The 25,432-nt window shown below is 39.6% G+C and overlaps 1 protein-coding gene across 10 annotated transcripts in view; it reads left to right on the plus strand.

Annotated features, from left to right (window-relative positions):
• The window catches only part of LOC136879195 (modifier of mdg4), a 617,535-nt gene that overhangs the window by 403,928 nt on the left and 188,175 nt on the right, over positions 1-25,432 (plus strand). Inside the window, exon 7 of one of the 10 annotated variants that reach the window (XM_068229103.1) lies at positions 13,970-14,482. The exons of 7 other annotated variants lie outside the window; for them this stretch is intronic. In XM_068229103.1, the coding sequence (XP_068085204.1) occupies positions 13,970-14,247 (278 nt within the window). In that variant the 3' untranslated portion in view covers positions 14,248-14,482. Of the gene's footprint in view, positions 1-13,969; positions 14,483-25,432 lie in introns of those variants that run through there. 2 more of the 10 variants (XM_067152982.2, XM_067152978.2) reach the window with 2 other exon arrangements.

The raw sequence follows: 25,432 nt of genomic DNA on the forward strand, positions 1-25,432 counted from the left end.
AACCGGTACTAGTTTAATCTATTAAAATAAATTGTGTATTGAATGGTGGAAAAACACATTTCTTATCTATACTTTGAATCTATCAATACGGAAAATGAAATTTATAAATAATAACATTCTTAGAGTTCGGCGCGGATTCGGTTTTAACTGTCAAAAGGGCTTAATTTAGACCCATTCAACCACGCTCTGCTACCACTTGTTCCGGAGTATCTGTGGAACGCAGAGAGGTGAAAGAAGGTTTTGGGAATGGGTCTAACTACAATATCAAAATTGAATTAAAAGTTTAACTAAAGGTTATATTTCATTTTGAATTTCCAACTTAACAATTTTCTTCACTGAGTGAGTAATAACAAATTTGTGGATTAAAATAGAGAATCCCAGTATAGGGCATTTAACAATTTTGTGCTTCAAGCCCTCGATTCATAATTTCTGCGTTACAAGCTTAAGTTTACAAAATTTACAAAATGAGGAATAATTTAGTCAAGGGCAGAAATCTCCTAATACAAGAGCACTTGCTCCCAAAATGACAATATCTAGCCTTCCAGAGGCACCCTTCGCTATTACAAAACTTTGAAAAGCGCTTACATGCTCTCGATTTCTTACAGCCTGCTCAAGGCAACATCACATCACAATCTTACCCACTCTGGCCTCATAAGGCACGAATTACAAATGGAAATAGTTTTACACAGGTGTATTAGTACCCAACCTACTGGGCCTTTGCGGAAAAAGAACAGATTAAATAAATGGCCCGAACACAACCAGAATGGAGGCATACACTGCACTCCCAGATAATGAAATATAAAAAACCCACAGGGCTCTCGGCCAATGAAACTGGGGCTAGTCCCAAACTACTGAGGTGGCTTGCATGGAAATAACTCTTAATATATTACAGGAAAGAAAGGTTGTGAAATCGTAGTCATCTCAAACCAAGATGAAGGGGAGCTTAAGAGGGTAAGTCACTCTCTATTCCCGATTTACAGTTAAAGACTTTATGAAATTTTACATGAAAAGGAAGAACTTTACATTAAAACGGTTACATAGTTAGAAATTCTGACCTTTCCCTCGGATAAGTATGCAGAAACAGCAAGAAAGATAGAATTTATGTGGCCATTAACTGGTAGATGTTCTGCCGGCCAAAGAAAGAGGCACTCCACCTCCTGCCTTAACACACACACTCAGAAAGACGACGATCAATTGGCAAGGAAATTAGAGAAGCCACAACTTATATACCCTCAGGGAAGGTTTGAGAGGATTCTGGGCTAATCCGTACACACCCTCTCATTTTTATTGGTTGAACCCAAAAGTTACACTCAACACCGAACAAGAAGCCTGTGATAGGCTGAAAATTAATTACAGAAATGTTTCATTGGCCAGATTCAAAACTGGCGGAATGGGACAGAAGTGTTGCAAACCTAGAATTACATAGAAAAACAAATGAAAGTTGAGAAAACCTATAAAACAAAGTTTATTTCAATAACACTTCCTTTACCATGCACCAGAGTGCATGACTATAGTTTTTTGGTAGTGACATCTGTGGAAAAACGTCCAAACTTCTTCATGTAAACAACCACACAGCAAAGAAAACCAGTCAGTTTAGGCAACTTCGGAATAACACAATTACTTAATACTTCAGTAGTGACATCTTCTGATTAAAGTCTCAACTTTATGTAGTAGCAATTTCATATTTGGGTCGGTAGAGGAGTTCATTAAAGCACTTATTTTGAATGTGCGGAGTTGAGGTGTACCTCCTGGTACAATAATCATGTAACATCGGTTGCTGTGGAGTGTGACTTCATGTGGTATCAAGCTTGTTTGAACCCCACTGTCGGCAGCCCTGAAGATGGTTTTCCGTGGTTTCCCATCTTCACAGCCGGCAAATGCTGGGGCTGTACCTTAATTAAGGCCACAGCCGCTTCCTTTCCACTCCTATTCCTTTCCTATTCCATCGTCGCCGTAAGATCTGTCTGTCATCCCGACAGGCAGGCATGCAGAGCATACAGCGTCAACATAGATCAAGACAACTTCATTACGAATAGCAATTTATAAATTATAACAGATGAAAAAAGCCTCAGTGGCTCAGACGGCAGCGCGTAGGCCTCTCACCGCTGGATACCGTGGTTCAAATCCCGGTCACTCCGTGTGAGATTTGTGCTGGACAAAGCGGAGGCGGGACAGGTTTTCCTCTGGGTACTCCGGTTTTCCCTGTCATCTTTCGTTCCAGTAACACTCTCCATTCTCATTTCATAGCATCTATCACTCATTAATTTTTTTTTTTTTTTGCTAGGGGCTTTACGTCGCACCGACACAGATAGGTCTTATGGCGACGATATCATAGATAATAATAATTTTATTGTACTGGTGTCAACAAACGTAGACCTAACGCACAAAAATGGACACATAAGGTACCATATAACAAATGTTTCTAGTCTAAAAGGTATCATTTTAACAAGCTTTTTCATGTTTGTTTGTGAAATACCTCAAACCTCTAAAAAGTGCAAACAGTCCTACTGACATTTTATAAAAACAGATACAATGAAGTGAGATACCTCAAGCAATAAAATATTTTTAGGACTTCATAAGAGACTCGCAATTAATAATGTGTTTATAAAAATTTTTACTTTGTATTCTGTAATATAGGTGTCATGTGACGTTAAGGTTCAAACCAATTAGTGCTATTCAAACCAAAGATAGACACATTCTTTTACAAGCAATTTTTAATGTTTTAATCACTATGAAACAACTATACTGAATGTAACATCCTAAACAATGATTGAGAACAAATGTAAGATCTCCTCAATGTATATTAGCTTAGACATAGTGTGGTCATGTGCCACACACATACAAATACTTTCTCGCTAACAACCTAACAACTTTCATATTTAATTTAATTGAACTAGTCTTACCAGATACAATCTTTTACATTTGATGTTTTTGTAAATATTTCAACGTGTGTCAACTGAGGATGATCCCATAGGGATCGAAACCAGTATTGAATGATTTTACCACTTTAGAGTAAATAAATTAAAGTATTGATAAGGTGGAAACTTCTCAATTTTCCTTATATTGTAGACCTATCTGTGTCGGTGCGATGGAAAGCAAATTGTAAAAGGAAAAGGAATCGAGTTTGCATGCGATTTCACGCTAATTCAGACATCGCTCGCGCACATTACGTGATTGTCAAGCTAAACATTTAAACTCCGATATAATTGATGCAATTTTGCTGACAGTAATGAAGATTTATCATTTAAATAAACAATTGTACAGTATTTACATTTTAATTTGGAGCACTCAGTGACTCATATGTATTAATATTATGTGACTAGCACGTATCTAGGTTGTGTTAGCCGGGTGGTCTGTAAAAACAACAGGGCGGAGCGCCCATTAAAAAAGTCCTAGGGAGAACACTGCATATTTTGAGATTAATTACATCGCCCTTGTCAAAATAAATTGTTTATTCACCTCGGTGATTTTCTTTTTGCTGGTGGGTTAACGTCACACTAACGTGGTGATGCAAGAATGAACAAAGGCCAGGATTGGCTGTGGCCTTAATTAAGGTACAATCCCAGCATTCACTTGGTGTGAAAATAGAAAACCACCTTCAAGATTACCGTTAGTGGGATTCAAACCCACCAGGTCACAGCTACGTGATTCTAACCGTGCGGCCAACTTGCTTGGTCCTCACTTATATTATTGGCAAGGTTCTGGAGTTTCATTGAAGCTTTTAGCCTGCACTGACCATGCGGGACGTTTGTTCAAGAACATTTTTCCCGGTTCGTAAATAGCTTCAAAGTATGGTTGTGCGAGAACAAAAACGGAAGCGCTAGTTAAAACTTTCGCTTTTACAGTTTAGGGAAAGGTCCCAGCCTTTTGCCCTGGCAACAGACAGCAGTGACAGAAGGCTCTACCCGTTAGTTGTGACGCTTTTCCATCGGGAATCTACGCAAATTCAGGAATCCAATGACAATACAAGCAAAGGAGTATTCAATATTTTGGATGATGAACTGAAGAAAAGGGGGATTCCGCAGGATAATTGTGTAGGTTTTGCATGTGATAATGCAAGTACTATGACTGGTGTTTCCAAAGGTGTGAGCTCCTTCATTTTTAAATAAAATTCTAATATTTGTGTGCAAGGCTGTGCTTGTCATCTTGTGCACTTAGCTGCTCAAAAGGGGTGCAGTGTTCTTGTAAATGTTAACCCGGGAATGGTCGCATGGGTTTGTCAGTATTAATGGTCGCACTGGGTCTCTCAGACCCATTTTTTCTCAGTGTTTTACTATTAGATTTTTATACTTTATTTCAAATTACAGTATCATAAGACATTATTTAGTTTACTTTAATGCAGTTTACATGGCTAAAATATTTAACTATCCTATTTCTTAACAAAAAAGTGTATTTTTATAATTACACTGAAAAACTGATTGTTTTCTGTTAACTAGTGAAAGGTAAGAGTAAAATCTAATTTCAATCTTTTTTTTTACTTTTTCCTGCATTTACATGCACAAAGCAACACTTTCATCTATTTTCTACACCGTCTTAATAAAACATATTTTTGAGAATTTCACACTTGAAATATTGGTCAAAAATATGGATTTTGTTTAGGTATGTGTGAATTATGTGTCATAATTCATAAAATAAAATTCAAATTAGTTTTAGAAATACATCCAAGTACAGAGAAACATCACTTTAATCAATTTCTATGCATATTCTGCAGCCTAGTTGTCCATGTTTTCCGCAAATGAAATTTTGGCACGTGGGGCAGATGCAGGATATCTTCCTGTCTTTGTTTGTTGTACAGAAATGACATCTCTTTCTTTTCTTGGGAACTTCTGTGGCAGGTGCTTGCACAGGGTAGTTCTACCCAGAATTAGCTTCATCCATTGTTACACAGAAGAAAAAGTGCACTAAAATAATAATGCAAAGTTTGACAACAAAGATTAACGTTAACAGTCGCACCGGCTCTGCGAGACCCTGAACAGCCTGTTCGCTCAAAGTTTGCAAGACAACTGAGAGCGGGCTACTGTGTTCGGTTGAAGGTCGGGAGCCAAGAAGCTACCAGGGAGGCGGAAGCGTTCGGTGCACTCCAACAACAGGAACACCAATAAATATGTCCGCCCGGGTCTTGTAGACCCATCGCGAGCACTCCAGTGTTAATATTGAACAGTTTTTCATTGATGTTTATTACTATTTGCTGAAGAGTTCAAAGAGGCAAAATGCTTTAAAGGTATGCCAGGAAGTCTTTGGTTTGGTGAAAAGTCTCTCAAAATTTTGAAATATGTTTCTACTAGGTGGTTATCTCGTCTACAGTGTGTATCAAGGGTCTTAGAACAGTGGTACTCTTCAAAAATGCTGTTTTGTGAATCAGATTCTGACAAGGTCAACTCAAAATTTCTGAAAGTTAAGGAACAATTTGAAAATCCATCTACTAAGCTTTACCTTTTGTTTCTCAGGTCTGTTCTTCCACTTTTCAACTCCTCAAATGTATTCCTCCAACAAGAGACACCACTTATTCATAAACTTCATTCAAAGTTAAATGAATTTTTCAGTGATCTTATTGTCCGACTCGTTGGCTGAATGGTCAGCGTACTGGCCTTCGGTTCAGAGGGTCCCGGGTTCGATTCCCGGCCGGGTCGGGGATTTTAACCTTAATTGGTTAATTCCAGTGGCCCGGGGGCTGGGTGTTTGTGCTGTCCCCAACATCCCTGCAACTCACACACCACACATAACACTATCCTCCACCACAATAACACGCAGTTACCTACACATGGCAGATGCCGCCCACCCTCATCGGAGGGTCTGCCTTACAAGGGCTGCACTCGGCTAGTAATAGCCACACGAAATTATTATTATTATAGTGATCTTATTGTTCGCTTTGTAGGAGCACCCTCTGTTCCAGAGTCCGATACTAATTTTCTTGATGTGAAATTTAGTTCTACTAAGTTACAGAAAAGTGACAGGGAATTGGTCATTGGGGCAAACACAAGGGCCTACATAAGGGCAGTTTCTCTAGATGAAACTACTTTGAAAAACTTTTATTCTGATGTGAGACTGTTCTATACAAAAACATGTGAGTACATTGTCAACAAATGGCCAATTAGGGAGAAGTTCCTCGAGCATACTGAAGTTGCTGATGTTTTCCAGTGGAAATCCAAGAGTTTTTTATCGGTAGAATTAATGATTGACCGGTTTCCTAAAATTCTGTCTTCAGAAGAAATTGATTCTTTGGAAACCGAGTTTAGTCGTTTCCAATTTGACGGATTCCCCTTTGACAAGTATGACAGACAGACCTTGGTTCAAAATATCGAAGATCACTGATGCTTCATGTAAAAGGAAGTACCCTTCACTTCTTCTTTTTCAAGTGCCATGTCCTCGCAGAACGTTGGCGATCAGTAGCATGATCTGTTGTTTGTTCATAGCTGTTCTGAACAGAGTAATCTTTGTCACCCCAAACCACTGGCTCAAGTTGCCGAGCCATGATGTCTTCCTTCTCCTCGGACCACGTTTTCCATTAATTTTCCCTTGGAGTATTACTTGCAGAAGGTGGTATTTCGAGTTCCGCATCATATGACTGAAGAATTCTAGCTTCCTTCTCTTTATGGTAGTGAAAGTTTCTGGTTCTATGTTCATACGGATCAAAACGTCTATATTGGTCATTTTAGCTGTCCAGCAGCCTTCGGTACGTTCACATTTCAAATGCTTGCAATCTCTTGCACATGGTCTCAGTTAGTGTCCATGCCTCAACGCCGTATAACAGAATGCTGAAAACGTAGCGCCGGAGTAGTCGTGTCCGTAGTAATGCTCCAGTGGAAAGAGTGAGGAAGAACAAGACTGAATTCCGTGCTAATATGAACACCAAACTGTTGAGTGCTCTGTTAGTGCAGAGGATGCATATGATATCAAAAGAAAAAGCATGTCACCAGTGTATGTTTACCAAACAGGAACTACAAGCTGCTAAGGGATAACTACAGTACTCAACAAAAGAAATGATCCTTCAACCTCCACTCAGATATGTACTGCAGAACACTTATTGCTCTAGCAGGTAAGAATCATACACTGTTTATATGCCAGTCTTCGAATATGTTACATCTGGTTGAATTGTATGTTGTTCATTGATTTTTCATGCATTACTAATTGCCTTTCTTGAAAGTTGGCATCTCTGCTAATAGACACAAGATGTACAGTGGAACCTCGATTATCCGTTCCCGGAAAATACGTTTTCCCGGAATATGCGTTCAAATTGCGTGGTCCCGCGAGCATCGTAATTAAATCACGTTGTAAAAGTCCCGCATTATCCGTTCCTCGAAGAAACGCTTTCCCGGATCAACCGTCCAGAAATTCCAGTCCCATCAATGCTAAATCCTCGATCAATCGTTTTTTAATAAACTGTATCTGACGAAAGGACGGCTATGGCATATTTATGGATCTTGGCGTTAACGCCCCGTCACTGCGATAATTAAAGCAAGTACTGTACCGGTAGGCCTACTAGAAAAGCGATCGGCGGTGAACTTGCATAAGAGACCATCTTAGCATCGCATTCGGGTGGTATTGTTTAGAGAATATCGGAAAATCATAAAGCAGAGGGTGCCCACAACAATTGCAAGGAGACACGGCGCATTTCGACAGCTCTGCTTGAAGATGGAACGAGTTTCGTCATATGTTCGCACTTATAAAACGTCCATACATTTTTTCGATCATACTGCCGAAGAGGTTTTCGGCACTTTGCTCAGGGCACTGCAGAGTAACTGGGCTTTCAGGCAGGAATCGAAACTGCTCCTTCTTAACACAATTTCAGTACCTTTTGATATTATCGTACATGATATGTTAGCGAGACCAAAACAGATGTTGCACCCTACATAAAAAAAAAAAAAAAAAAAAAAAAAAGCCATGGGAGGTCTTGGGATTGCTTATTACTGTTTAGGTCCTGATGTAAGACTGGGAATGTTATGTTTTCATGTTAAAATACGGTACCAAAAACTGCAGTCGTTTTATTTGCGCACGTTACATTTTAAATGGTTGGTATCATTTCAAACTCGTACTGACATGTGCAGCGAGTGCGCTTTCCAGATGACCTCAAGGTCACGAATAACCGTAATTTCTGAAGTTTTTACATTTCTTTTATCTTTCCAATTTGATTGGATTTGTGACGCGCAGAACTGAATACAGTATAATGCATTCGAGAACTTTTAAGAATCGATACTTATATTCGATACCATGTTTTCGAGTTCAACATAACCTTTAAAAGTCGATGTAGGCCTAATTTGTGCGGTACGAGATTTCCAGAAACTGACTACGAAGAGTATACCGGAGACCAAATTACAATGAAAGATTAAGAAATGAACGGATTTCGCCATCATTTTGGGTGCTTTTGTATCTAATGTGCTTTATTTTATTAGATGAGAGAATTAAAAACTACTTGTGGTCGATTGTCGTTTGGCTTGGCGTTATTAGATTTTTCGAAGTTTGGCTAGCCTAATCAAAGTTGCTGAACTGAAAGAAGTTTTCACGGGAAACTGACTAAGATTCCCCTGTAAAATTGAATATAAAGTACCGAGATTTTGAACTCGCGTACCGGTAATTAAAGCGGTTTCGCGGTCTAACATGCCCGCCTCTCATCCAGAGGGCCCGGATTCGATTGCGACCAGGTCAGGCAATTTTACCTGGATATAAGTCTGGTTCCAGGTCCACTCAGCCTACGTGAATACCTTTAATTGTGGAGCTATCTAATGGTGAGATGGCGACCCCGATCTACAGAGCTAGGAATATTTGCCGAGAGGATTCGTCGCACTGACCATGCGCACCTCGTAATCTGCAGGCCTTCGGGCTGAGCAGCGGTCGCTTGGCAGGCAAAGTCCCACTGGGGCTGTAGTTTGGTTTGGTTTAGGAGTTTTTGTAAGATTATAATTATACATATTTAATTTTTGTGATGTTTAGCCAAATTGTTGATGGTTTTCATTCATTCCCGGATATTCCGTTTTCCCGTGTTGTACGTTTTATTTTCATGGTCCCTCGAAAAACGGAGAATCGAGGTTTCACTGTATTCTGCTATGAGTGTCCATATGGGAGATTCTTGTCAACAATATACCGACATAACTAGAGGCTTGACCACTTTAAAAAAAGTGATCAAAGGGAACCTGATGAACAATTAAAAAATATTTATATAAGTTTGGACCAGAGTATTAACGCAAACAAAAATTTGAATGATGTTCAAGAGAACAAAAATCTGTTCTATGAACAGATACCATTGCTCCTATCATTGCGAGAAATTAATAATTTGAAGTTACTCCCCTAAAAGAAACATCCCACCCTCCCGTTCTCTCTCCGTATAGTTATAGCTGTTTCCCCTTCCCCTCCTACCACACCTAGCCAAGTTCCGCCAGATGAGAAGAACCATAATTATAACACACTCAGTAGCATGGTGAAAAGCAAGTCAGAGCGAGGCTCAGATGTTAACCAGCTGTAGGGAGTTTTACCAACTTTCATGGTAAGCATTTACGTCACGCATTCATGATGGAAACTCATTTCTTAAATTTCCAAGGGTTTTAAACCCATTAATTATATGTATCTCTTTCTTTCCAGACCTTGCCTTTTGAAAGGAATGTTCATAAGAATTAAGCTGTCAATATGGTGGTCATGCAGCGCACATCTTTGCCATATGACAAGCTTATCTCAGAAGCATTATATTCTTTCTACTGGATATAGCTTATTTTTTGAAAGGAATTTTCATAAGAATTAAAAGCGTTTAAGTATTCTGATGTGGATATGGTTTCATTTTTCTATTCTGAGACTAGAATTCAAATCTTCCTCAGTCAGTACACTTAAGCTACCAGGACTGCTTGTCATATTTTTAAGGAATGTCATTCATATTTTAACATTGAAGAATTTTTTTTTAAAAGCAGTGATGGAAAATTTTAAGTAAATATTACTTATTGTCTTTAGTGTATTCTCAAACAGTTCGTAAAAGACATGGGTTCATCCATTTTTAAAATTATTAGACAGCAACAATGAGTATCACAATCTGTTACGAGACGCTATGGCTGAAGAAGTCTTAAAATAAAACGAAACATGTTCCAAAGAATGTTTAATATATATACATAATTTTTTTGCTAGTTGCTTTACGTCGCACCGACACAGATAGGTCTTATGGTGACGATGGGACAGGAAAGGGCTAGGAATGGGAAGGAACCGGCCGTGGCCTTAATTAAGGTACAGCCCCAGCATTTGCCTGGTGTGAAAATGGGCAACCGCGGAAAACCATTTTCAGGGCTGCCGATAGTGGGGTTCGAACCTAATATCTCCCAAATACTGGATACTATTTGATATTGTATAGTTTTCACTTGTATGGGGGTGACTCGACTGTTGACCACTAGCAGATAACATACACGGCTGTCTGGGGGTGACTGGACTGTTGACCAGTAGCAGATAACATACATGGCTGTCTGGGGGTGACTCGACTGTTGACCAATAGCAGATAACATACACGGCTGTCTGGGGGTGATTCAACTGTTGACCAATAGCAGATAACATACACGGCTGTCTGGAGGTGACTCGATTGTTGACCAATAGCAGATAACATACACAGCTGTCTGGAGGTGACTCGACTGTTGACCAATAGCAGATAACATACACGGCTGTCTGGGGGTGATTCAACTGTTGACCAATAGCAGATAACATACACGGCTGTCTGGGGGTGACTTGACTGTTGACCAATAGCAGATAACATACACGGCTTTCTGGAGGTGACTTGACTTTTGACCAATAGCAGATAACATATATGGCTGTCTGGGGGTGACTCGACTGTTGACCAATAGCAGATAACATATACGGCTGTCTGGGGGTGACTCGACTGTTGACCAATAGCAGATAACATATACGGCTGTCTGGGGGTGACTCGACTGTTGACCAATAGCAGATAACATATACGGATGTCTGGGGGTGACTCGACTGTTGACCAATAGCAGATAACATACACGGCTGTCTTGGGGTGACTCGACTGTTGACCAATAGCAGATAACATATTCGGCTGTCTGGGGGTGACTCGACTGTTGACCAATAGCATGCTTGCTTCGTAGTGAGAGACTCCACGTGGCCCGCAGCGTGGACCTCAAATGCATGCTGGGCATTAATGAGGAAATTTCATGGAGCTGTGGCAATCATTCATTCTTTGTGTAAGTTAGTTATTAGATATAAATAAACCAAAAAAAAATTTGTGGTCGAAAAAATATATATTTATATGACATAAAACTCCAGTTAGGTGCCAGACCTTTATTTGTTTCAATCACTTTATCGATACAAACAATAGTATAGGTGCTGCGGCCCACTGCTTGCTTGTTTGCTGCTTTCATCTGATACTCAAGGTTCGCTTTGGGACCTTCCACTTAAAACTTTCAGCTAGTTTTGGTAAGCGAGCTTCCAATAGGACGTCGATTATTTCAGCAAAATGTCAAGCTCATTGAGAGTTTCGTACGAGTCTAACCATCATCGCCTTGTTCTCCCTCTACTCTTCTTACCCTCTATGGTTGAACCCATTATACTTCCCGGTAACTTATTCTCCTCCATTCGCCATCGAAGCTGGAGTATTCGTACAGCTTCATCAATCAAGTTAATTTCTAACTTGGTCTTTCCGAGTGCCTTCACCTGTTTTTACCTGCATTATTCTCGCTACTTTCATGTCCGTTGCTTCCAGGTTGTAAATAATACATCCTTTGTCCACTCAGCTTTCACTCCCATAAAGTAACAGACCAACGTAAAGATCGTCGTCCCAACTACGAGCTCACTGCATCTTGTTAGTACAGCCTACATATCCTAAATACTTGATATGATCCACCTGTTCCAATTTCACATTGATGCCACTTCCATAAATCGGACCAGGTCTGTATCCAGCCACGAGTTCACTTGTTTTGAAGACATTGTGTTGCAGAACATGTTTATGCTCAAAGTGAGAACTGAAGCTAAACTAAACTTGTTAATGAAATGCAACCTTGTGATTGATTTTGTAAAACTTCTGTGAATGTTCTTAATGTTCGGTAGGCTGGTCTCAACAGATATTAATGCCATGTGTTGTAGCCTCACACAGAGTCTCTGCTTGGACGTTTTATTACTAGTCTGTAAGATCATATTCTAGCAGGCACATAGAATTTTATCTGGGGTTATTGATCGGTCATTCAATCCACTGGCTTACTAATTCTTTGAGGAAAAAAGGAATAATTTTTAATGAAAAGTTCAATTAATACCTACATTACAATATGGCATGCTTGACGCTCTCACTACCGACCATATTTTTGTACATGTCCTTGAAACATAGGCAATTTCTACGATAATGAGATAGATTTCTTCTTGTAATTATGCCCCAAACTTCAATGAAACATTTACAATTTAAGCCCAAAAGCCTATACAGTATCATGTCTATAAGTACGGGCAGTGAAAGCATCAATGGCAGTTCTTTCTAATTAACCTATCAGTTTTGTATTTTATTTTCTTATGATAATGTTCTTATTATCCCATGTTCTAATTACCCCGGGTTCTCCTACAGGCCAGTCAGTTTGACATGCATTGCATGTAAGCATTGGGAAAGCATTCTTTTTGATATATTAGACATGTTTTCAAAATTAATAACTGGTTCGATAGAAGGCAGTTCGGCTTTATGAAAGGTTATCCCACTGAAGCTCAACTTGTAGGATTCCAGCAAGATATAGTAGATATCTTAGATTCAGGAGGTCAAATGGGCTGTATCGTCATTGACCTATCTAAGGCATTTTATAGGGTGGATCATGGGAGACTACTGGCAAAAATTAATACATCTGGACTAGACAAAATAATGACTGAATGGGTGGCTATATTTCTAGAAAATAGAAGTCAGAGAATTTGAGTGGCTAAAGCATTATATGAACCTGTAATCATTAAGAGGGGAATTCCTCATGGTAGTATTTTTGGACCTTTATGGTTTCTTATATTTATAAATGACATGAGGAAAGATGTTTGCAGGTGATGTTATTCTGTATAGAGTAATAAATAAGTTACAATATTTTTGAGCAACTGCAAAAAGACCTTGACAATGTTGTGAGATGCACAGATGATAATAAACGGGGTTAAAAGTCAGGTTGTGAGTTTCACAAATAGGAAAAGTCCTCTCAGTTTTAATTATTGCATTGATGGGGTGAAAGTTCCTCATAGGGATCAGTGTAAGTACCTAGGTGTTAATGTAAGGAAATTTCTTCAGTGGGGTAAACACATATATGGGATTGTAAATAAAAGGTACAGATCTCTGCACAGGGTTATGAGAGTATTTAGGGGTTGTAGTAAGGATATAAAGGAGAGGGCTTGTAAGTCTCTGGTAAGACCCCAACTAGAGTATGGTTCCAGTGTATCCTCAGCAGGATTTCTTGATTTGAGAAATGGAAAAATTCAAAAGAAAGTAGCTTGATTTGTCATGGGTGATTTCCGACAAAAGAGTAACATTATGAAAATTTTGCAAAGTTTGGGCTGAGAAAACTTGGAGACGAGCTGCTCGACTAAGTGTTGTTTTCTGAGCTGTCAGTGGAGAGATGGTGTGGAGTGACATTAGTAGACGAATAAGTTTGAGTCGTGCTTTTAAAAGTAGGCAAGATCACAATATGAAGATAAAAGTTGGAAGTCAGAAGGACAAATTTCGGCAAATATTTGTTTATAAGAAGGGGAGTTGAGGATTGGAATAATTTACCAAGGGAGAGGTTCAGTGAATTTCCAAATTCTTTGCGATTAATTAAGAAAAGACTATGAAAACAACAGATAGTGAATCTGCCACTTGGGCAATTGCCCTAAATGCAGATCAAGGGGTGATTGATGACAATCTTCCAATGGTTCCTGAGGCTTTGTTATTGACATTAATAATGAAATATGTTCAGAAACTAACACGAAGCTGTATCTGAATTGCTCGTTAAAACATTTTTAGTGAATTTGTTTCTCGTCAGGATCTAATATTCAGTTTCTCCTGCAGGGCAGCTCCAGTTCCTGGATAGTTTACGTGGAGGCCAACAATTGATGCATGATGGATATATCTACAATTTGCACAGAAAAACTGGAGAAAAGAAACAGTGGTACTGTGCTGAGTATCGTCGCCAGTGTCGTGGTTCTTGCGAAACACTGGACGATAGCTCGATTTTATTAAAGAAACCACACAACCATGATAGGGAGTATGACAAGATACGTCTTAAAGAAGCGCAAGTTAAAGTGAGGCAAATGATTGACTATTGTTGTACCAGAAAAGATATATAAATATAGCCTTATTGTGAATTTTATAGTTTTATCTGTTTGTTGAATGTAAACAACATAAAGTCTTAGCTTTCACTGGTATCTTCTTAAAGGAGAACAAATAATGTAAAATGGCTTAAATTTTTTTACATTTTTATCCAGGATTAGGTCCTTTATGTATTGTATTTGTGTGAGAATATGCTTTGTTCCTTTTGACAAAGCATTGTATACTAATGTATCGCTACGTATTTTAAAATAAATCCCCTAGTAGACATCTGTCTGTATTTGTATGAGCTTATCTTGGGAACTGCTTGATGTATTTTAATGGGGGGTTTCACTGTTGTATAGAGCAAGTATCAAGGAAGATTTATGTGATTGAAACTAATCCTTGACAAACAGGAGCTGTGCAGGGGCATTTTTGAGAAGGAAGTTAAAGGAAAATCTGCTATTCTTACACATACTTGCCTTTTGCTGGTTAAATTGTTCTCTGTACCCATTCCCTTTCCAAAAGAAGGTGTATGCTATACAGGCTTCAGATTTTTCTGATAACCTTCATACCAATTCTTAAGTGATATCTCTCCTGAACTTACTCCCCAGGGAGAAAGCTTCCCCTTAAAACATTTACCCACCTGTCTTCCACATCTGCTCTTCTTGCCAGGGAGACCTACCTTGTCTGTTAGTGTTGTCCTTCAGAATCTTAGATTTCTTTAACCACAAATTGTGATGTTTCCCAGCCATGTTCAAGTGCAACTAACCATGGTTAACCCACATTTGCGGAGTTGATAGCAGTGCAGGACCGGATCCTTGATCATTCGCAGGATCTCAGCAAGGCAACCGTAACATATCAACTGCCAACATGTAGGTCTAGTTACACCCGTAACCGGCTTCTGTCATCTTTATCTCATTACCATTGGTCTTTTAAAAGGAATGATAGCAGCGAATGGCATAGGCATGGTTTTGTTTGAGGTGGATCAGAGTTTGTACTGTGATTTTGGACCCTTACCCTGCGACCGTGTATCATAAGACATGCTGGATCATACTAGAGACTCAACTGTTGGGAGCTAGAACAACCTGTTTAGCCATTGAGCGTTTCTACAAGCTGGCTGTTCTGCCTCACCGTGTTGAAGTTCATCTTCTCTCCCTTGAGGTCTTCACTGCACCCTGGCAAGGGGCCTGTACTGGCCAGGTGGACCTGCGTGACATTCCTGCTTTCCTGTTTCTTGTGAAATGGGACCCCGGTTTGGTGGGGTTTTCATGTATATTCTGCATAAAAAATCAACCTTAAAATTTGAAACCATATTTTGAGATTAATCACATTGCCCTTGTCAAAATAAATTGTTTATTCACCTCGGTAATTTTCTTTTTGCTGGTGGTTTAACGTCAAACTAACATGGCGATGCAAGAATGTACAAGGGCCTTGATTAAGGTACAATCCCATCATTCACTTGTTGTGAAAATGGAAAATCACCTTCAAGATTATTGTTAGTGGGATTCAAACCCACCAAATCACAACTACGTGATCCTAACTGCGGCCAACTTGCTTGGTCCTCACTAATGTTATTGGGAAGGTTCTGGAGTTTCATTGAAAATGAGGAATCGTAAGAGAAAGGAGCAAGCCGCAGTCTGCAATGTATAGCTGCTAGTCCCTGATATTGTACGTACTTCGCACGCGGATATATACAACAAAATTGGGAGTCATTTGTTTCCAATGAAAGCCTACCTGCATAGAAATTATACAGTACTCTGCACTCATACTATTTTATACTGCTGTCCGTACATTGCGAGGAAAACAAATGTCATCTGCATCTTTCTCCAGGTCACGAGAAACGTGAAAATCACAAGGTGAAATATCCGGGCTGTACAGAGAATGTTGAAGAGTTTCCCATCAAAATCACACTGAAGTGTAGCCTTTGCCAGATTGAAGTTTGGCTGGTAGTATTATCGTCAGCATGCAGGGCATTCCACAATTTCTGCAAAGTATCTTCATATCACTGCGCATTGATCGACAAGCTGAGGGACCCTGCAATGTAAGAAGAAGGTCATCATGACTTTTACAGGACTGGAACTTCTGTGAACAGCTTGGGATTTTTTTGGTGGGGGAGAATTGCGACATTTCCATTGTTGGGCTTGGTGTTTGCTCTTGGATTCGAAAGGTGGCACCACGTGTCGCTGATACGGGAAAGAAACGCATACTCTTCCACATGGTACCTCTGCTGCAGATGACTTAGACATGACGCTATTCTGTCAATCTTTTGCCCCTCCGTCAGTTGATGGGTGTGACTCAACTGTTGACTAACAGCAGGTATCATATACGGCTGTCTAGGGGTGACTCGACTGTTGACTAATAGCAGATAATATTAACATATATGGCTCTCTAGGGGTGACTCGACTGTTGACTAATAACAGATGACATACGGAGTCTAGGGGTGACTTGACTGTTAACTGATAACAGATGACACATGGCTGTCTAGGGGTGACTCGACTGTTGACCAAAAGCAGATAACATATACAACTGTTTGGGGTGACTCGACTGTTGACAAATAGCAGATAACATATAGGGCTGTTTGGAGGTGATTCAACTGTTGAAAATAGCAGATGACATACACGGCTGTCTAGGGGTGACCCGACTGTTGACTAATAGCAGCAGACATATATTGTTGTCTAGGGGTGACTCGACTGTTGACTAATAGCAGATCACATATTTGGCTGTCTAGGGGTGACTCGACTGTTGACTAATAGCAGATGACATATACGGCTGTCTAAGGGTGACTCGACTGTTGACTAATAACAGATGATATATACGCCTGTCTAGGGGTGACTCGACTGTTGACTAATAACAGATGATATATACGGCTGTCGAGGGGTGACTCGACTGTTGACTAGTAACAGATGAATTACATGGCTGTCTAGGGGTGACTCAACTGTTGACTAATAGCAGATGACATTTACGGCTGTCGGGGTGATTCAACTGTTGACTAATAACAGATGACATATATGGCTGTCTAGGGGTGACTCGACTGTTGACTAATAACAGATGACATATATTGCTGTCTAGGGGTGACTCGACTTTTGACTAATAGGAGATGACATATATTGCTGTCTAGGGGTGACTCGACTTTTGACTAATAGGAGATGACATATATGGCTGTCTAGGGGTGACTCGACTGTTGACTAATAACAGATGACATATACAACTGTTTTGGGTGATTCAAGTGTTGACTAATAGCAGATAACATATATGGCTGTCTAGGGGTGACTCGACTGTTGACTAATAACAGATGACATATACGGCCGTCTAGGGGTGACTTGACTGTTGAACAATACCAGATGACATATATGGCTGTCTAGGGGTGACTCGACTGTTGACTAATAACAGATGACATATACGGCCGTCTAGGGTTGACTCGACTGTTGACTAATAACAGATGACATATACAACTGTTTTGGGTGATTCAAGTGTTGACTAATAGCAGATAACATATATGGCTGTCTATTGGTGACTCGACTGTTGAACAATACCAGATGACATATATGACTGTCTAGGGGTGACTCGACTGTTGACTAATAACAGATGACATATACAACTGTTTTGGGTGATTCAAGTGTTGACTAATAGCAGATAACATATATGGCTGTCTAGGGGTGACTCGACTGTTGACTAATAACAGATGACATATACGGCCGTCTAGGGGTGACTCGACTCTTGACCAAAAGCAGATAACATATACAAGTGTTTGGGGTGACTCGACTGTTGACAAATAGCAGATAACATATAGGGCTGTTTGGAAGTGATTCAACTGTTGAAAATAGCAGATGACATATATGGCTGTCTAGGGGTGACCTGACTGTTGACTAAGCAGATGACATATATTGTTGTCTAGGGGTGACTCTACTGTTGACTAATAGCAGATCACATATATGGCTGTCTAGGGGTGACTCTACTGTTGACTAATAGCAGATGACATATATGGCTGTCTAAGGGTGACTCGACTGTTGACTAATAACAGATGACATATACGGCTGTCTAGGGGTGACTCGTCTGTTCAGTACGGACCAACAACATGAAATTCATAACCCTTGATGATGTAGCCTATCATGCAAAACAGAAAGCCTTTCAATATATAGGTCTAAAATTAAAGATAGCCAAACTACGAAAAGACATCGATTTCCTAAAACAATGTATATCACTTAACTTGACACTTAATTTTCTAAGAAGCAATAAAAAGAAATATCGGATTTCACCTCAAACCTTCAAAACTCAAAACGAAACCAACAAAATATGGTTAAGAGACAAAATTAAATTCTTGCATAGAAAGAAATTTTTTTTTGATTCAGAAATGATATGACGCTCACCTCGCAGCGACTAAACTACTTTCAAATGCACAATGGACACTTTTCTATCAACAAGTAGAGAACAAATTATTCCACGAACTAGCCAGAAAACAGTCAAATTTGGAGAATAAACTCAACAGGCTGTTACCTCTTCTACAGTGGTAACACAAAACAAGGCACAAACAGGGTTAAAAGGGGAAGGTAAGAGCAAACTACACAATATAAGAAATCACTGCACACTCGGAAAAACAGTAGTTCCGCGGATCTCCAACAAAACATGTACGTAAATATCAGTAGTGCCAACTAGTCAACAACAAACCAGGAAGATGAAAAGGCTGGGAACCTACCAAAGGCATGGACATGGCTTAGATAGCGGATTCCGAAAATAAATGCCCGTGATCCTTAGGTTTGAAAAATATTATTTACAAAAATTTTACAAATACATTCCAACACAATTCCAAGTTACGAGCTATAAGTTCAGTGATATACATAGCTTATTTCGTAGCAGTGTAAATTCAAATTTCAAATCAACTATACATCTAGTTACCAATGCAGTTGTACAACGCAATTTACAGTGATGTGAAAAAGGTTATCCAAAATCTAGTGTACCTAAAGTGATACAGAACTACCAGAGGCAAACCCCAAGGGAAATAATATTAAGCTACAATCTACATATTTTAGTGAAACAAGAAATGGGAATGCCTCGGAAACGAACAGGTAAGCGCAGCTGAAAAACTAAGGCGTCATAAGTAACTAATTTGGTGAATCTAGTCGAGGTTAGGGCAGACTCCTGTATGAAAAGCAAATTGGAACATTACGGAAATTTTAGCAGGAACGGAATTCAAGAGTGCTTACCCGAGGAGAGTGCCATCCCGGAAACCGGGGGACATCAACCAGATAGGCTGCTCGCAGACAGATAGACCAAGACCGACAGATTTCAGGATACAGAATTGATTCGAACACTGCCTCGCTCACTATATATAGGAAATTCCGGAGGCAGCCAATCAGCGTGCACGTGTTCCCTATCGCCACCTAGACTCACCAATCACAACCTTACTTTCAATCGCGAACTTTGACTAACATTCTAGAATACGCCTGATCGCGAATGTCGTATTTCCAGAACAGTCAGAAATATTTTCTAGAATACATTACAAACAAAGTAACACACCTTGTACAAAAGTTATGAAACTTTCTGGATCTTTCCAGGAACTATAGAACAGAATTCTACTATTTACAAATGCCTATGTTACAATGTTATACAATACAGGTTAGGTCAATAAAAATAAAACATCATGTCATATTTTACAAATAAAGTCTTAAAAAAAATACATTCCACTCGCACTACATAGTTCACTTGTAACAAGGCTAAAAAACTCCCAACTACATAACATTCAAACTAGAAACTCCAATAGAAACACGTTCGATTGTTCGCAGTTTCATCCAGCGGTCGTAAATCTATCAAGCACGCCCTTAAGTGAAATTGAACACTCAACTTTATCCAAAGGATCGAAACACAACTGGCCCAATTTGAACAGTCTCAACATAGCCACTACTATGATCACAGAATCAGAGCTAGCCATTAGCAAAATGCTGGAAGTTACGCAAAATGAGGTTAGAACCGATGTTAAAAGGAAACTGAACAATATCCTCTCCAACCTAACCAACCCCGCAAATAACCTCAATAATAGAGAAAAAATAGCTGAACAAAAGCGCATATACGCCCTCAAAAAGAAAATTAAAGACAACAAACTCATCGTAACCAAAGCTGACAAAGGCAATGCAACAGTTATCATGGATAAAAAAGTATATATTGAAAAAACAGAAAACTTTTTCACAGACAGCTCATTTTCCATAATCAAAAAAGACCCCACCCAAAAAATTCAAAGACTACTTGAACAAATTCTTAAAAACACTTCATTTTTATTTACTGGACAGGAAAAATCCAAACTCATACATATGAACCCAGGACTACCCACTGCTAAAGCTCTCCCCAAGATACACAAAGCTGGAGTTCCCATCCGCCCAATTATCAACTATAGACCAAGCTCCTTATACAAATTATCACAATTCATCCAATGTTTCTTAAGAAAAAATTATCAATTTTTATCCAAAAAGTCTATTAAAAACACACCAGAGCTAGTAGAAAAACTTAACAAGTTCAATTTGCAACCGGATTACTCTATCCACTCTTTCGATATTGTGAATATGTACCCAAGCATACAAGTATCAAAATTAATTCCAATAATTAAAACAATTTAAACAAAAACAGCCACTTAAGCAAACTAGAGATACAAGACTTTATCACAGTATTTAAACTAATCGTCAACAATAGCTTCTTCACTTTCGACAATGTTATATATCAACAAGATGGTTTGGCAATGGGGTCACTGGCCTCAGGCATCTTGGCAGAAATATACCTGGACTTCCTCGAATACACCAAAATTGACAATGAATTTGGAAACATTCTCTTTTGGGCCAGATATGTCGACGATGTCTTCGTAATCATGAATGAGAAATCAATTAACGCCTCCACCACCCTCTTAAGACTCAACACTATTGATTCCCATATCAAATTCACACTAGAATCCAAATCAAATCAAAAAATCAACTTCCTAGATTTAACTATCACTAGAAACTCAGATTCTTTCAGTTATAAAATATTCAGAAAACCTACTCAAACAGCCTCCACCATTAGCCAAGATTCAGTGCACCCTCAGTCCCACAAACGGGCCACATACAATAACCTAGTCCACCGAGCCTTCAGCATACCTATGTCCAAGAAAGATCTAAAGAATGAACTTAACACAATCCGCGGAATGGCAAAATTCAACGGCTTCAGCAATCATTGTATAGAAAGGATAATCAATAAACACAAACATCGCCCTAAAACTACCCTCAAAAAAGAAATAACTAAACCTCTAACATTTTCCACCTTTACGTTCAACAGTGATATCTACAAGTTAACCAATATCTTCAAGAAACAAGGCGTTAAAATAGCCTTCAAAACCAACAATAAGAAAACGAACGTTTTGCACAATACTTCACACATCAACAAGACCAGCAGTTTTTTTAAAATCAGGAGTTTATAGGATCAAATGAAACACCTGTGAAAAATCCTACATTGGACAAACCGGAAGAAACTTCAATACCAGATACCACGAACTCACTAACGCAATAAAATACAACAGGTTTTCAGCCATCGGCCAACACATGCAAGATTATAACCATCATTTCACCAATATCGAATAGGACATGGACATACTCGAATTAGCAAACAAGGGCCCTTTACTCAACATAATGGAAAATTACTACATACTCCTAGACCAATACTTCAACGCCAGTCACAATCTCAATGAAAACTCAGAGAAACCCAACATACTCTTCGATCTATTTATCACTTTCCTCAGAAACAATAATACAGCCAACCAAAACTCAATCCTAAGTCTAATCAAAGGTACTTTTCCGAGACAATTACCCTTTCTCCCGCACCCTTCATCACCGCCTTAAGGCTCCCCCCCTCCCACCCCCCCCATCATCCTAACCATCCCCCTAACCCGCATGCGCCTGCCCTCCTCTCTGCCCACATTTCTCTTCCCGCCACCAGTTGCACACCATCAGCTAAACTACATACACCGCAGTGCGAGGTAAGCGTCCTTTCACTTTATGTTAACCTTTTCCTATCTTCGTGTTGTTTTTTTTTTTTTTTGTTTTTTTTTTACCGGCTTTCTCCATTTTAACAGGTCCAATTTGGTTTCTGCTAAGAACTGAGAATTAATATATCCACGCGCAGTATCCACCTTCTTCTTAACCAGAAATTCAAAAATAACTTCACGTCCAATAATCAACAATGCTGCCGGTCAACACAGCTTTAATACACTAAATGCCTAATTTCTCCGCTTAAGCTCATCAGTGTCAAGCTGACTCGGCATTAAAAGACTATCACTTTTTACGCTCCAGACTTTGTACATCCTTGTATATATGTTTATATGTGTTATTTTACATTGTATTCTTTAGTACGAGGACTACTGGTATCCATGAGATTATAATGTTTACAACACTAAGCACCCCATTTGTACTTTGTTCCAAACTTCTTTGTATGTACATTTCTCATATTATTATTAATTACTACTCACCTGTACCATACTAACATTTCAATCTCAATACCACACTTCACTTTAAAAAATTATAAATCCATAAGATTATTACAGTTAAAATAACATGTTATAGGATTCGACAAAACTTGCTTTAATATGGCTGATGATGACCCCTAGGTGGGTCAAAACTCGTTCCATGTAATTTAAAATATTGTAAATACATATTAGTATTAAATAGGTGGAAACCTTTACTGTGCTGTTATTCATATGGTATTCTCAGTTCAATACGGACCAACAACATGAAATTCATAACCCGTTGAGTAATAACAGATGACATATACGGCTGTCTAGGGGTGACTTGAATGTTGACTAATAGCAGATAACCTATATGGCTTTCTAGGGGTGACTCGACAGTTGACTAATAACAGATGATATATACACCTGTCTAGGCGTGACTCGACTGTTGACTAATAATAGATGACATACGGCTGTCTAGTGATGACTCGGCTGTTGACTATTAACAGATGACATGTAAGTGTGTCTAGGAGTGACTCTACTGTTGACAAGTAACAAATGACATATACCTCTGTGTACGGGTGACTCGACTGTTAATAACAGATGACATATACGGTTATCTAGGGATGACTCGACTGTTGACTAATGGCAGATGACGTATACAACTGTCGGGGTGACTCGATTGTTGACTAATAGCAGATAACACATACGGCTTTCTGGGGGTACTCGACTGTTGACTAATAACAGATGACATATACGGCTGTCTAAGGGTGACTCGAATGTTGACTAATAACAGGTGATATATACGGCTGTCTAGGGGTGACTCGACGGTTGACTAATAACAAATGACATGTGTGTCTAGGGGTGACTCGACGGTTGACTGATAACAAATGACATATACGGCTGTCTAAGGGTGACTCGATGTTGACTAATAACAGATGACATATACGGCTGTCGAGGGGTGACTCGATTGTTGACTAATAACAGGTGACATATATGGCTGTCTAGGGGTGACTCGACTGTTGACTAATACCAGGTGGCGAATGCAACTGTAGAGGTGACTCGACTGTTGACTAATAACAGATAACATTATGGCTGTCTAGGGGTGCTTGACTGTTGACTAATAACAGATGACATATACGGCTGTCTAGGGATGACTCGATTGTTGACTAATAACAGGTGACATATATGGCTGTCTGGAGGTGACTCGACTCTTGACCAATAGCAGATAACATATACGGCTGTTTGGGGGTGACTTAGCTGTTGAGAAATAACACATGATATATACGGCTGTCTGGGTGTGACTCGACTGTTGACCAATAACACATGACATATATATGGCTGTCTGGAGGTGACTCGACTGTTGACCAATAGCAGATAACATATACGGCTGTCTAGGGGTGACTCGACTCTTGACTAATATCAAATGACATGTGTGTCTAGGGGTGACTCGACGGTTGACTGATAACAAATGACAAATGTCTGGGGGTGACTCGATGTTGACTAATAACAGATGACATATACAGCTGTCTAGGGGTGACTCGACTGTTGAACAATACCAGATAACATATTCGGCTGTTTGGGGTGATTCAACTCTTGACCAATAGCAGATAATATTTGAGGCTGTTTAGGGCGACTCGACGTTTGACCAATAGCAGATAACATATACGGCTGTTTGGGGGTGTCATAGCTGTTGACAAATAACACATGATATATATGGCTGTCTGGGTGTGACTCGACTGTTGACCAATAACACGTGATATATATGGCTGTCTGGAGGTGACTTGACTGTTGACTAATAGCAGGTAACATATGGCTGTCTAGGGGTGACTCGACTGTTGACTAATAGCAGATGACATATACAGCTGTCTAGGGGTGACACAACTGTTGATTTATAACAGATGACATATACGGCAATCTAAGGGTGACTTGACTGTTGATTAATAACAGACGACGTATATGGCTGTGAAGGGGTGACTCAACTGTTGACTAATAGCAGATAACATATACGGCTGTTTGGGGTGATTCAACTGTTGACCGATAGCAGATAATGTATACGGCTGTTTTGGGGTGACTCAGCTGTTGACATATAACAGATGACATATATTGCTGTTAAAGGGTGACTCGACTGTTGACTAATAACAGATGAGATATACGGCTCTCTAGGGGTGACTCGACTGTTCACTAATAACAGATGACATGTGGCTGTCTAGGGGTGGCTCAACTGTTGACTAATAACAGATGATAAATGTAGCTGCCTAGGGGTGACCCGACTGTTGACTAATAACAAATGAGATATACGGCTGTCTAGGGGTGACTCGACTCTTGACTAATAACAGATGACATATATGGCTGTCTAGGGGTGGCTCGACTATTGACTAATAACATATGACATATGTGGCTGTCTAGGGGTGACTCGATTGTTGACCAATAGCAGATAACATATACACCTGTCTGGAGGTGACTCAACTGTTGACCAATAGCAGATAACATATACGGCTGTCTGGGGGTGCCTCAGCTGTTGACTATTAGCAGGTACCATATACGGCTGTCTGGGGGTGCCTCAGCTGTTGACTATTAGCAGGTACCATATACGGTTGTCTGGAGGTGACTCGACTTGACTAATAACAGATGATATATACGGCTGTCTAGGGGTGACTCAACTGTTGACCTATAACAGATGACATATATTGCTGTTAAGGGGTGACTCGACTGTTGACTAATAACAGATGAGATATACGGCTCTGTAGGGGTGACTCGACTGTTCA

Source organism: Anabrus simplex, chromosome 8, assembly GCF_040414725.1.
Source record: "Anabrus simplex isolate iqAnaSimp1 chromosome 8, ASM4041472v1, whole genome shotgun sequence".
In the NCBI taxonomy this organism is placed as follows: domain Eukaryota; kingdom Metazoa; phylum Arthropoda; class Insecta; order Orthoptera; family Tettigoniidae; genus Anabrus; species Anabrus simplex.